Genomic DNA, 15,229 nt, shown 5'->3' with positions numbered 1-15,229 from the left:
GCGGGAGCTACTGAGGCAGATCCTGTCCCTGCACGTTCCTAAGCCATACATATGGCAACAGAGTTTTGGTCTGGGAAGCTTTCCTGTGGCTGAGTGGGCTGCGCTGCAGAGCAATTGGCAACTGCTCAAACTAACTGAGTGAGTGAGTGAGTGAGTGAGTGAGTGAGTGAGTGAGAGAGTGAGTGCTGCACCTCCATCCTCGGGAGAGGAAAGCCTTGCACTGGCAGGTGAGTGCGGGTGAGCCAGAGTGAGAGCCGGTGGTCACAGGGCAAGAACTGCAACCATACTCAAATTGCTCATTGTCAGCTACCCGCTCCCTGCTCTGCTGATGATCAGATTAACACCTCAGACAGGAAGGAGAGCAGGATCCACAGTTGTCAGGCTGATGAATAACTGAACAGATTCTCTTGAAGCTCCAATTAATAGCAAAACGTCTTTCACAGAAACACGTGTCCAATTAAATAAAATTTGTGATTTTGGGACATGGAGAATTAAAAATTTCTTAAACTATCTATGTAACAGACTACAAAATCTGATTTGTTCCCTTCCAGAACCTCAGGATTAGCCCCCGAATATGCCAGAATAAAGTCTCTGCAAATAACTTTGTTTAATATGAAAGGAAAAATAACTTGTCTTGCTCACTCCATTCTAAGTTTCTAGCGCTCAGCACCCATGAAATGGATTGCTTATGGTGAGATGATGTCTTTTTTTTGCCTTCCAAAGTCTGTGAAGAATGTCTTCCTGGCTAATAGGTTCATTTAAATTGTATATACTCCAGAACATAAATACGATTATTTATCATGCTTGCCCAAGATAATGACAGTAAAGAAGACAAGGCTGAAATTCTTTGATTTCCTCTCTCTCACAGCCAGTGACATTCAGCACACAATACACAGATGGCATGCCACATAAAGGATCACATGAGCTGTTAAACATTTTTTCTTCCCATTAACTAATTTAACAATATGTCCACACTATGAAAGAAATAGACAAATTACAGAAAACTTCTGTCAGCTTAATCCTGATTGCTAAAACAGGCCATTTGCCCAGATGGGATTGTTTTCTGGCCTATCAGGTTTGAAACATCTAGAAATTCTTCAACCACCAGCCCAGATTCTCGCAGTGTTGATTCAGCTCTTCATCCTTAATTGCATTTCAGGCATGAAACTCTCTGGAGAGTTTTGACTGACAGCCTAAATATTGAAGGCTACTCCATTTTGTGTGCATCTTAGGTGACCTAAATTTTCTGAAAAAGTGAGCTCTTTAAGTCAGCAGATGCCATAGGTGACAAAAATCACAGCAGAAGCCCCTGAGATTTTTTTGCCAGAGGGGGCAGTGGACAAATTTAAACAAACATTCCCAGCTTGTTTTAATTTGCTACCTTCTAGAGCAAATACACTGTTAGTTTGGGGCTGATGGCACTGTGGGAGATCCCTCTGTAATCACAAGCACGACAGAGATGGGCAGGCTCCTGATCTTTTCTCATCACCATTTGTTTTCCTATTTTTCTTTTTGCTTCTAAGCAACACAGGAGTATGGAGGAAGCTCATGGATTATTAAGCATTAGCCTACAGGCTAATTTTAAGAACATACATACCATAAATTATTCCTATAACTAAATGTGACCAGAAAGTTGAGAAAAATCAGTGGAAATGAAATAGAGACCAGCTAAAGAGTAACTTGAAACAATTTGAATTCACTGTGGCTATTCTACATTATCCACTCTGAGTATCAGTGTTACAAACACCATCTTACTTCAGTGTAACTTTTTGCACAGGAAAAGTTGATGATGAAAATAAACTTCTGTTTAGTTCTTACACTTCCTCAAAAGAGAAGGAGAGTAAGCCATTTTCAAATAAAAGAAAGCAATTAGGGGGTCACTGACCCGCTAACATTTTTTGCACCAGTATCAACTTCTAGTATTTAACTTTTGAAAATTGTTAGGTTTTGGTTTATTTTTAATGTCTATTTTCTGTCTATTATTGTTTTTCCCTAATTTTATTTGCTCAGTTTCAATAACTACATACACTATGGTATCTAGCAGCTATTGGTACACTAAGTACTTTTGCCTTCATTTGTTCAACCTTTTGTTGTGGTTTCCAGTAACTCTTTTGACAATTAGTTTCACAGAAAGAAAAAATGACCCATCACAAAACTAGCAGAATGTTCACTGAGTGAAGAGAGCTGCACAGTGCAGTAACAAATATCCAAGATCTCCTGTGTTTTTCATGTCAAGAGACTTGATTTATGCGTGTACTCTTCTACACAAACCCTTATCTAGAGAAAATCCATTTCCAGCCAAAAGCACAGAATAAAGTTTGGAATACAATGAGCTATGAATTCCTCTCTCTTTGAAACATGTTTCATGTTCAGCCTTATACGTCAACATGGATTTATGTCATCCCTGTGTACTTCCCCTGTAAGTGTGATTCTGTATTAAAGATTTGTCTGTGTATTTCACTGTTAGCATTTTTTGAAGAACATCATCTGGTGTGTCCTTGTTACTGGGTACTCCCAGATTTAATTCATCTGATCTGTCATATGGAATTTTTTTTTAATAATACAGTTACACTAATCCAATGGCTAACCATTTCCAGAAGGGACAGTTCTCTTGTGCCAAGACTCACACCTGCCTAACCCTCAGAGCTCTATAGTCTAGAAGACCACTCATTTTCCTTCTGAGTTTCTCCTGAACTGTGTCCACATGGAGTCACTGTGCTGATGCGGGTAAGCAAGGGTAGAACATCTCTCTCCAGAGGCAGCCAGCAGGCAGGACAGAGCCCATGCTTTGTACAATTCCAGGGACAGCCATTCACTTCAGTACAGAGCAAGCCACTTCTCCACCAAACATGTAAGGCACCTTGAATGACTGATTTAGGTGAGCTATTTAACCCAGATAAAGATGACCCAAATCCCACCTTAGAAACTAAAGGTAATCCTAAGGACATCATGCGATTTGCATTTATTTAGTCCACTTCAATATCTGACCAGCTATAATGACACAGCTGCTTGTTAAACTTGGTAAGTCAGCACTAATATGCTTAAATGTAGGCAAAACAGGGATCACCACTCACAGGAAACTAACAAAAATATAAAAATAGTACCATTTTTCATGTGTGTATGATGGCAGTATTCACCACAATATATTTAATATTGAATTACAAGCATCAAGCTCTGGAAAAGACATCAACTACTACACTTTAATTGTTTTAAAGGTATTATTTTAGTGTCATGTTTCACCGGAAAGCTATAGTTCTCTATTATTCATCTGACATTTAAAGCTTTTTTATATTCTTTCCTTGGAATATAAAGACTTAAATCACAAAAGACAAGTTTTAAAAGGACTTTATTAAATCTGACAACTGACTAACTGGACTTCATGCAATTAATAAGAAAATCTGGTAACTGAGCAACAAAGGACAGTTCATTGATAGCACTTTTTTTTATTTCTGCAGTTTTACATATCTTCAGTTCTGCAAATACAACACTTGAGTAAGACATTACTTTTCTCGTTTACACCCACGCTTCATGAAGTTGCTGCAGTGTGGAAAATGTCACATTGCTTCTCCTGGTAGAAGAGCCACAGAAATGACTGGGACACACAAAATTAGTCCTGCCCATACACTTGGCCGAAAACATTTGCGTAGGACTGACTGGGTGCCTCACTGTTTTATACCTTTTTCACTTACTATTTCAATTGATATACAAATATAGTAGAGACTTTTATATACACAATCAGATTCGTTATTGTGGGATCCAATTTTAAAAAGTTAATATTGAGAAAACAGTGAACTTTGTGGAGATCTCTTCTGATGTTCTGCAGATGAGCTCACAGGTCATGACTTGCGTATTGGGTTTTAAACCTACTCTTCAGACATATAAAAATGATTTAGATACTTTCTCTGTTGCAAATTCAAATATGTCCTTTATTTTTGAAGAATGTACTATATGCTTTACCCTCAGGCTCAGCAAGAGATCTGTTATGATTGACTTGATGGTTATATTCCTAATAGGACAAGTCACTGAAAATAGTGTTCATGTTTCCTAGAGAAACTTCATAAAATTCTTCTTGAAACGCAGGATGGAACAGGAGTTTACTGGGATTATAATAATATATTTACTAATCAAGATTAGTTTATTCGCTAAGTCTTTGAAAAAGTCTTTTTTCCAGATGAATCCAACTTATCTTGGAGGGTTCATTTCCTCATGAATCAACTATACCAAACATTCTGAAAAGTACAGTATAAATTGGTTTGGTTTGGTTTGAAATCCCTTCCTCCTGGATGTCAGCTGGCATTCCCAGGTTCAGTGCACTCAGTCAGTAACTTGCTCAGTCTGAGTCTTCTTGTGGTTCCCAGAGGGGACATTTCTGCTACTTCCACTCCCGTTCTTGCTGGAAGAGACATCTCCAAATGGCTCTGAGTCCTTCACTTGGATTTAAGTAAGTCTTCCCATTCAACACTGGACTCATTATTTTTAGGAATTGCTGGAAAGATTGACTGCATCTTACTTCGGAATTCTTTCATCTATAAAAGAGATTTAAAAATAAAATCAGTTAACAGTTACTAAGGAACAAATAAAGTAGCACCATGAGCCCCAGGCTTAACCCACAAAACAATGTGTGTGAGGTAAAAAATAAGTAAAAAGCTTTTAAAATAATAGAAAACTAGGACTTTCCCCCCGATTACGTTAGTTCAATTAACAAAGTGAAAAAAAGCATTAAGGGACCCACAACAATCACCCCTTCTAATGCACCACACTGGGGTGCCTCATTTGGAGTGCTTGCCTGAATGATCCACTGCTGTTACACGAATTATTATACACACACATACAGACACACTTAAAATATTTTTGTTTGGAGGAAAATCACCTCCATGGAATGTGCCCCTATTTTGACTGCAGTGCCTTTTTCTACACTTGTAATGGATAAAAGGTCCAGTAGTCTGTTCAAGGATTTTAAAACAAGGGCTAAAGAAAAATGCTGTTCAGCTCTGACAGCTTAGGTTTATCCCACCATGTGGATAAAGGTGACAAAACAGTCTCATCCAACTGTATAGAACAGCAGGAAAGAAAACAAGATTCATAACAATATATGGGACAAAGCTTTTCTTTCACTGCTGTTGAAATGCTGTGGAAGAGGAAGTATTTCCATATTATACATATATAGATAAAGACAGATATATGATATTTATAATTTATATTTATGCTAAGAACTTTATCACCAAAATGTGATTCAATAGTCCTGGAATGCCAGAAACAAACATTCATTTAAATAAAAATCACTTCTATCAGAATATGTAAACTAAGTGAGCTTCTTTCTTCCAGGACTTTTACATGTATTTTTATATATAATATATTTTAAAAGATAGACATGGAAAACCAGGACAGTGAAAATCCTGTTACACAAACAGCAGGATGTACAAGGGGAAGTTTTGGACTGCTATTTTTAGGAAGCTTTATGACAGAATCTATGACATTCACACAGAGAAGACAAAATGTGGTATTCAAGCATTGGATGCAATGACCTCTTGAAGAGCAAATGCAGTCTCAGGCACTATGTCCCACAGAGAGGTTCCAGGAAATCTAGATATTCCAAACAGCCACACAGGCACCTACTCTCATATGCCTACATTTTGTGTGTTATAGGTCATCAGTATTTATACAAATACCTCTGGGTTGTTTTCTCTGCAAGTCTTTCTGTGTGTGAATAATTCTGACAAGGAATTGGTACTTCTTTGCAGACATGCTACTGGAATACAATTATTTAAGATACAGCTGATATAAAAAATGAAACCATTCACAAATAAATTACCAGTCCTTTAGTAAGACAGTAGCTAATGACGATGGATGAAAGCATTTTAGAACCCTAGTTTTTGTGTAATAATGCCTGGGTACTGCTAATCAAATAAAAATATATGTTATATAAAGTAGGAGGAAAATTCAGTGCCAAATTATCCTTTTTGCTTTTTCCTGATTTTGTTCCTAAGTGAAGCTAATTCGCTCTCTGTTTTATATTTCATTCTGATCAGATAGTTGTTTTGGTTAATTATTCCTTCTTGGTTTTTAAAAATCTTGGCCATCACCCACAACTACTCCTAAACTAACATTTTTGCTTCTCATTTAAAACTGAGAAGCTCTCATAGACAGGTAATGTTTCCAAGAATAATAAACACCAGTATCAGAGCTGACGTAGAGGAACAGCCCAAATCACATTAAACAATTGCTGCCAATTCAATACAAGTGTTTATAGTAGGAAATGTTTTAGGAGCTCTGGCTTAGCTGTTTTTTCCAGTCCTCTGTAATTAAGTTATCCCAGCTTGCTGATGGGTGGAAAACATTCAATTTACTTAACATTTTTTGCTTCCAAAAGAGTGATTCAACTCTTCTACTCTTTCATCTCACTCTAAGTATTATCTGGGTGTTTGGAACACAGGAATGGTCAAATACTAAACTGATGTATAATGCTGTAACTCTGTTGATATAACCAAATATAAAACATTCAGCACCAGCCAATGATCTGGTGCAATGTGGATTTTCTGGCTGCTTCTAAACTCAGACTTAAATTTCTCTTAGTGATAAATTTAAATGATGCAGTCATAAGCTCTAGAAGACACCTCAGAAACCCACAGTGATTCCACTCTGACAACCACCTCATAATTATTAACATGCCAAACTCTAACTCTTGAATGCAAAAAGCAGTCTTGTCTGGGAAATAACACACTACAACTTGGTTCTGAAAGAAAAAAAAGGTATTTATTTAGACAGTACTGAAACACTGCTAGCAGTGCAGATTTAAGAATATTAGATAGATTTCTGTCCCCTCAGAACATTAATTTATGTTCTGCAGGTAAAAGCAACTAATTTCCTGGAAAAGCAATTTTTCCTTAACATATGGATCAGATCTGAAATATTCAATGTCTTTCTTTTGCTTTTAAGACTCCCTGAGAAATCTCCTCAGCCTTGTCTTCTCAGACTTTGATGCTTATTTGTAAAACCACTTTGAAAGTGATGCCAGACTCGGTGTCTCATTTGCCACTTCCTCTCCCACCTGCCCTTTTCCACAAGCCCGCTCTGCACAAAAATAGTTTTTCATTGCAATTCACAACTTGGACCATGTTTATGTTTTTCCACAGGTTTTCTTCCTTTGTGATTCCTGGACATTGATCTATTTCAATAAATCACAATGCCAAGCTGATCACTACTGTGCATTGTATTCTCAGGGTAACACTTGAGGCTGCCAGCTCTTTAGGAAGGACATTATCTGCAGTGACTGGTGTGGGCCTCATTAATACCTGACTTCACAGTAGGTCTAAAACGGGGCCAATTTCTGCCTGGTACAAACGTCACAGCTACTAACTCCTACTAGAAGTTTTCATTTCTATAGCCCTTAAAAGATACTGCACCTACTACAACAGTTTTTGAGTTCTCATTAGTAAGATATTAAGTAACTCAATTAGTACCAGTCACAGACTCCTATTTCCCCCCTCTCATCCCAGTCAGAAAGTGCAGTCCAATGTTTCATTAGGGCTTTGATCTGGACCTCTAAGGTACCTTCCCCTTTCCTTCCTCTTCCACCAATAATATCGGCTTCTGCGTTTCTTCCTTCATATCCACACTTGTGCTTGGTGCTCTCCCAAACGCACTTCCAAATCCCAGTCACTGTCTTCCCTGAACTCAGCATTCCTCTAAAACTCACTTATCTTAAACCATGGAGAAAGCTTTTAAAGAGAACTATTCTCTGATGTCACAGAACTGGTAGATACCCACATATATAACCATGAAAATGACATCCTTAAGTTCCTGTCCCTTCTCTCCCACTGACTATGTGTGCCTGCTTACACACCATTCTAATACCCCTATTAGGCTGTAACTTCTTAATGGACAAACTTTATCATCTTAGAGGTCTTTTCCAGTCTAAATGATTCTGACTCTTTCAGTCAGAGTCATGGAATTCAGTCTTCTGGGCCTTGACTGATCAAACTCCATTTAATATATTTTTATAATTAGGACTAAATTTGGCCTCCAGAGTACCTCACAAGAACTAGGCTGTTCTTGTTTGCATTTAGTTGACACTGTCATACTAGGCCCACTGCAACTTCAAAGTATCCTTGCACTGAAAGTACAATTTGTCCACTAAACATTCAAGTTAATCCTTCAGCAAACTGGGCTTACCAGTGCCCAGTCCTCTGGCAGTGTGGTGAGCTTCTTGTGAAGATGATTAATCAGCTTTATGTTCTATTAATACTGAACACTTGAGGTGTGAGAATTGAGACCTTGTCTTTACTTGCTTTAACTCCTGGGACAAACACACTTCTTGATGAGGAAAATGCTGCAATCAGGAATCTCTGTCTTGTCCGGCCTTTTCTTTTCAGCAGATGTGCAACACAAGAGGTCTCTTCTCTCTCCTCCCTTCCTGGAAATCTCCTCCTGTACTTCCTCCAGATTCCACAACACTCACGTCAGTGGTGTCAAATCAAAAGGCTTTAATTTAATTACAAGAGCTAATATGCTACATACTAAGCACTGGAATGTTTTGCATAACTCACTGCAATGGTTGCCTCTTTATTATTGTCAGCCACACTGGCACTGGGGTACTCAGTTCAACTGTGATAATGTCTTCAATTAATAGTGCAGTAAACCGAGCACTAAAAGCTGAATGTATTTTACCTCTACCTGCTGCCCTCAGTACCATAGGCCACTCTCAACTGCTGCTCCTGAACCTACTGGTACATGAACAATTTGTAACACATTTCTTAACATTCCAGCATGCTCCATTCCTTCAGGCGACTCTCCGAAGTGAATTTCACTCAAGTGAATTTTATTTTTTTGTCACAGATATTACAGAGCTTTACGCTGTTTTTTCTCGCCAAATAAATTACAGTAACTGTTCTACCTCTGTCAGGCTTCTTTCTAAAAGGGTATCATCTACCTTACTGCATTAAATAATCTGTAATAGCTACAGATCACTGTTATTTTCTTATCTTAACCTAATGATCCTGCCTCAGATGGCAAAAATATGGGGACCTAAAAGCATCTTCCATTTAATAATCTCTTTTTAATGTACATCGTTGACAGAATGTCACACAAAAATTGGGATAGCACTATTACTGAGAGCACTTAGATGGCCGTTCATATTAAAATGAATGGAAGAGGGGCTAAAAGAGTCTATTTGATTCCTAGAATGAAAGTTTTAGGAAGAAATGTTCTCTTTAATGTCTGACATTCATAATAGGCCAACACAGATTCCAGGAATTATTAGTTTCCTATTTTAGTACTCGTATCAGTAAGAAGTGCTTACATTAGCTTCCAAGTGAAATGAGGTTAGATGCCCTGAACTGGAATATCAAGTGGCAGCAGAATGCAGCATGTTCATGCCCTCAGCTCTCCTCAGCCACCATCCATTTCACAAGGCATGAAGATGAGGCAGGCTGCCCTGGATTTAAAAGCATCAGTGAGGATTGCTCTTGCCACCTTTTCCCAAATCTTAAAATGACTGCGGTTGCCCTTGTTAGCAAATGATTACCAAGGGCCACAGACAGAAATAGCAAGTTATTTGTAGAAAATGACAAGTGCTGAGCCCTTGCAGGACTGGAGGAGCAGAGCAGCCAGCTTGCTGGCTCAAGGTGATTGTCCTTCTCTCAGTGTAAAATGGGGCACTCACTGAGAGTCACTGTGCCAGCTCTGGAATAACATGGAAAACAGAGCTCTGGTTCACATTCTTACATCTTGCACTTTGCTGGAAAAGGCATCATGAATGTCTGGATCATGCAGAACGACAAGTCTATGAAAATGGCCCTGAGAGTGTCAATCCTGGCAGTAAACAACCTAATATTTTCTATGGACTCTCATGGTACCCTGTTCAGCACCTATTTGCTAATTCCAGCATTTTGGGCTTACACAGAGCAAAGCAGCAGCAGAATTGTGTTAAACCATCCAGAGAAGTCAGGAGCTCATACTGGCCCCATCTCATGGAGCCTTACACACGTGCCTAACCTTGTGCAGTGCTGAGCACCTTCTCTGAAATCAGAGGGCTATTCACAGTGCCCAAATTAAACACGTCAACACATTTTCCCACAAATTTATCTCTATAAATCCTGTGTAAGTGGGTAAAACATGTCCTGTGCTATTTAAAAGAAAACCAACATGGAAATAACCTAAGTGAACTTTACAGGGAGAGGGGGAGAGGACCATCATTGTTTAGAGCGAAGCTGCCACAGTTCCCAGGCAATTTTAAGTGTGTAGTAGCCTCCCACAGCTACTCCATATTCTGTCTTGAATTACTGGTGAACTACAGAGAACCGTCAAGTCACAGGGGTCAGGCTGCCTCTTTTCCAATTATTGGGTCACATGAGGAGATAAAACACATGAAATACTTTCCTCACGTTACTTTTCCATGAGTGCAGAAGACACGTTGCTCATTCATAAATGGGAAGAGAGCTGATCTATGTCACAAACATGTTCTACTAGCTTCACTTTGGTTTCATTTCTGTGCAAATATGACTTAGATATCCCAAAGTGGGAAGAAGATGCTGCTCCAGTAAAAAAGTCGAAAGAAAGTAAAACTGTTCTGCGTTAAGGCTAGATTATTTTGAATTTAAGAATAAAAAATAAAGGACATGGTTAGCTAACTATGTCCATTTTTTTTTATTCACAGAGACAGCAATTTTGTAAACTGGATTCTGGAAAAAAAAGAAGGAATTTCCTTAGGTTCAGAAATACAGGAGTGTTCTTTTCACTTTTATACATTCCCGTGTTGATATTTCTGAAATAAATGTGATGGACTTAAATTTTTGTAGTATATAGTATCTTAAAGTAAAGGCTTTTGTGCCAGGCAGAAAAACTGAGTGTGCCTGTAACTGAAGAATGTGCCATTTACTTCTGCAGAACCTTACTTTCAAATCTGGGTGCCTGGAAAGGACATCTACATGATTAGTCTATTATGGTGCTATTAGTCATTGCCCCTTAGCCACCCTGGGCAATTTGAAAAATTAGTCTTGAAATAATTTTTTAATTTAAAGTAGTTAAATATTCAAATTTATAAAGCTAGATGGTTAATGGACTCAAAATCTCAGGATGAGTGCCCCAACCCTATAAACTCTTCTGTGTTGTAATCTGGACTTCAGAATTAAATTCAAAAATATTGATTGTCTGCTGAGCAACCTGAGTAATTTTTTTTTCCTTGGTATGTCCAGGCATTATATTATAACTACAATATAATTATAATTATATACCATCCACAAGTGAGATTCAAGGCAGGGGAAAGGGCCAGCAAAAACCCAAAACTCTTCAGTGAGGCTTCAGCTTCATCCCCTTGATGGGGGCTGAATTCCCTGCAGGAAGCTGTCAGAGGCAGTGTGACACACAGAGGCAGGCAGGGACAGCCAGATGCCCCCAGGCAAGCAGGGCTCTCAGCCCACAGCCATGGCCATGAGCACGCTTAACACACGGGATGATGCCATGGAGCAAGATGTAGCACGAGTAACTCACAGCTGTCAGAGAAGCCTGGATTCAGATTCTACCTGTACATGCTCAGTTTGCAGCTACATGAGGCCAAGACAGAGACCAACCCACTCACCCACGTAGGGTGGCACAGAGGCATTTCAGAGCACAGGCTTCCCAAAGGGCTGGTGGCAGCCCACAGCTGTGAGTCTCTCCCAGGACACAACAGTGAAACTCCTCAAGCCAGCTGCAGTCACAGCCTTTCCATTTCTGAAATACTCTCTTACAGCTGGCCCTATTCATAAAGCAGACTGTAGCAGCTTTCCAGTACAAAAATTATGATCTTAATCCTTGAATAAGCATTCTGCCTTACCAAGTAAACAGTGAAGTTCACTGCTTTAATTTTTTTTCCTTCTTGAATAAAGTACTAGCAGTACGTATGTGTGGAGGCCAGTCCTCTCCAAACCAACCAGGCAATATAAGCAGCAGAGAAAAATGCAAACAGAAGGAGGAAGTGCTAACTTGTACTAGTACTCCATCGTCTTTCTAAGAGCTTAAGTTTAAATTAGCATTGAGGAAATAAAAGAGCATTAACAAAATTGGGCAGATTTGATTTATATAGAAATACATGATCATGAAATATCAAGAAAAAGGTAAGTTTCTATTATGCTATCACATACAAGCATGATAAAGAATAGAAATTTCATAAATAATACTTTCGTGAGGACTAAATACAAAAATAATTAAAAACTAATAACAAAGTATTTAGAAATTACTCTAGGATGACTCTACTTATTTTAGGAGATATGGTGGTTTTATAGCAACATTTACTCATTTATGAAATAGAGTAAAAATTTCAGTCACTGCAATATGCCTACACGGGGATTTATAAATCTTAGTACAATTTACAGATGCCATATATGAAGACTATGTCTCCATGCTCTCATCTTCTGTTTTACATTAATCCATCCTTAAAGACAATACTACTTTGTATTTATACTGTGCCTATGACTAAACTTTCACAAAATTATAACAAATATCTCTCAACATAAGCAGGAGGACGTTATTTTTATACTTAAAATGGTGATTCAGAGGTTAGATTTTTTATGGAGAAAAGCAGTTCACTTAGGAAATGTTCTTACCATCAAAGCCATAACAAGCACATATTCTCTGTATTGCTTTTAATTGTTTTAGATGTCTCTTTATGGCCATGCAATTGTTTTAGACTCTTAATATTTTAAAGGTTAAGATCAATGAAAAACAGGATATTTCATTAGGAGACACCATAAAAGTGATAAACTAATATTTTATATTAGTCACAAATTGCTAAGCAATTCTTCTAACTATTTTTCCAGCTTTCCACAGAACAGCAACAATCAGAATCTCACAAACCTACATATGAATCATCCCAGCCCTTTTCCTATGGGACAGAGAATGCTTTTATTTTTGAGGAAATGAAACCTAATTTACTGAGGACATAAAGAACAAGAGGGCTTTCAAAGCATGATTTATCTTGTTTAGTAATTGTTGTACACTTCAATCTACAAAGGCTGAGGGCATTGTTCTGCTTTTAAAAGAAGGTTCATAATTGCTGATTGCTTAAAAAAAATAAAGAAACAAGAACATCAGACATTAGTAGGTATGTTTTAGTATCCCCCAAGTACTCTATAGCTGTGAGTTTAATTTAAAAGAAAGGTTTACAACTCCAAAGTTAACTTCTAAGAAGTTCTAGAAAAGGTCTAGAAAATTGTCACCTGCTGTAGGTGACCCTGCCTTGGCAGAGGGATTGGACTACAGGATCCCCAGTGGCCCCTTCCAACCCTAGTTATTCTGTGATTCTATGACACTAAAATTTTTCCTAGTAATAAAAAGATGTGGTGGATCATAACACTAGCAGAATAGGTAAACAAAATTTAAAAAGTTTAATTTTTGGAAACTTCAATGAAAATACTTGTTTAGTTCAACTGTAACAACAGCGGGTTTAAGATATTTTGAATATTTTACTTTTAAAAATTTTTACTGAGTAAAATGTCATGTATTCTTTAACTGAAAATTTTAAATTTCATTTAACAGCTTATATGCAGAATGTTGAAATAAGATGTTTCAACTACTATGCAATTTTAAAATAAACCGGAAATGATAAATTGGCCAAACCCAACCTTTTCTACAAAATTTCTTTCAATACTTCTGTGTTTTGCATCAGCAAACAGCCATCCCACTGTACCAGGAGCGGTCACCCATATGGTTTGGACATTGCAAGCTCAAAACCAGCAAGGTAATGCCATGGAAGATAATACTACAATGTAGAAGTTATTAAATAGCAAATAAACTTGTTGAAAATAACGGTGCCATTTTATTTCAAGCCAGACTTATTTCTAGCTTGTGTTTAACGTGGCACGTGTCTTTCCACATGGTAAGGTGCCTCAGAGAGGAAGGCTGCAGGGATGAGTCCCAGATTCAAATCAGGAGTGCTCTTTGGAAGCCAATCTCCCAGTTGTCCATGCTCCCTGGACATGAGTCTCTGTAACTACTGCACAGTCTCAAAATGCATGACCAGCAGTTCCTCAGGGTGACACAAATCTGAAGAAGCATTCTAGCAGTGCACATAACACAGTCCAAATGCCAACAGGCATTCAAGCCATGGGGCAAGGCCAGTGCCAGTCCGAAGTTTGAAAATTCCCGGAATAGTTGTAGATATCAGGTCCTCAGCCTGCTGATGTTTCACTGCCCTAGCGCTGCTGGTCAATAATACTCACTAATACAGAAAGAGTTTCTGTGCTCAGAGGTAATCAAAGGTGGTACAAATTTAAATATTTTCCCGAGCGATTGCAGGAAGCAAGTTTAAAAAGTCTGATTATCACTGACACCTGACTATTTTCTGGAAGAATTACAATATAAAAGTATATAAGCACCATCTCCTAGGTTCTAAGAAATCTAAGAAAGATTTCTTTTATGCTACTGAAAAATATAACTTAAATCATTATCAAACTAAGTCCTCATTGAACCATCATTTCTTCATTTCAGAATAAGAGTTGAGTGGAATTTAGTAGCATTTACTATTTATCAGCCTGTCACCACATTACAACAGTGGTCACTGCAATCAGAGAACGTTAGCAACCTAACCTGAGACATAAAGATCAGCCACTCTCACCCCTGGGTTTTGATGCTGACATAAAAGCAGCGGACTGTAAAGCTATAGGGAACCACCTTTAACAATAAAGCCATTTAAGAGCTGGAAGCAGGCATTGTCACAGCACTGTTTTAAGAACTAATGAACCACAAAGATTAAATAAAAATCTAGAATCACCAAATCTGGTGCATCACCTCAGTGCCTGGAAGGAACAACAAACAGCTTCTAGGGCAAACACAGGCTGTCTCAGAAGGTGTGAGGATGAGGCATCCTGAACTGTGGTTTCAGTTTCCTTCCACAACACAAACTGCTGAGCAATCATGCCGCTAACATAGATTAATTACAACTTATCAAGGAAATATCACTCCACTTTGCTTTGTCGTTTCATCTCTGTCTTTGGAAGTGATGAGAAGATAATTTAAACAGCCACAAAGCTCAGGATAATACATATTCCGTCAATGACTCACTGTCTCATCAATAATTCACGCTCACAGGAAACATGTATCCCACCATGAGAGGCATTTTGGCAGCGATGGCCAGTCAGGCCGCTCTGCTGGGGGCAGCACGGCCGGACAGTGCGGCACGGCTTGCCTAAAGCCCGGCTGGCTGCGGGACACAGCCGCAATCCCGGGATCAGGGATGAGCCGGGCCCTCGGCGCA

At 38.5% G+C, this 15,229-nt stretch overlaps 1 protein-coding gene across 1 annotated transcript in view; it reads right to left on the bottom strand.

The window, feature by feature from the left end:
- Window positions 1-3,328: 3,328 nt before the first annotated feature.
- TMEM242 (transmembrane protein 242) overlaps window positions 3,329-15,229 on the bottom strand; it is a gene marked incomplete at its 5' end in the record, with an annotated part of 18,618 nt that continues 6,717 nt past the window's right edge. The window contains one exon of the mRNA XM_005420113.3: window positions 3,329-4,526. Within this exon, the coding sequence (XP_005420170.3) occupies window positions 4,428-4,526 (99 nt within the window). The remainder of the gene's footprint in view (window positions 4,527-15,229) is intronic.

The sequence above is a fragment of the Geospiza fortis genome, unplaced genomic scaffold, assembly GCF_000277835.1.
Source record: "Geospiza fortis unplaced genomic scaffold, GeoFor_1.0 scaffold162, whole genome shotgun sequence".
Classification (NCBI taxonomy): Eukaryota; Metazoa; Chordata; class Aves; order Passeriformes; family Thraupidae; genus Geospiza; species Geospiza fortis.
The sequence above is the reverse complement of the archived record's forward strand: the minus strand, read 5'-3'. Positions and strand labels throughout refer to the sequence as shown.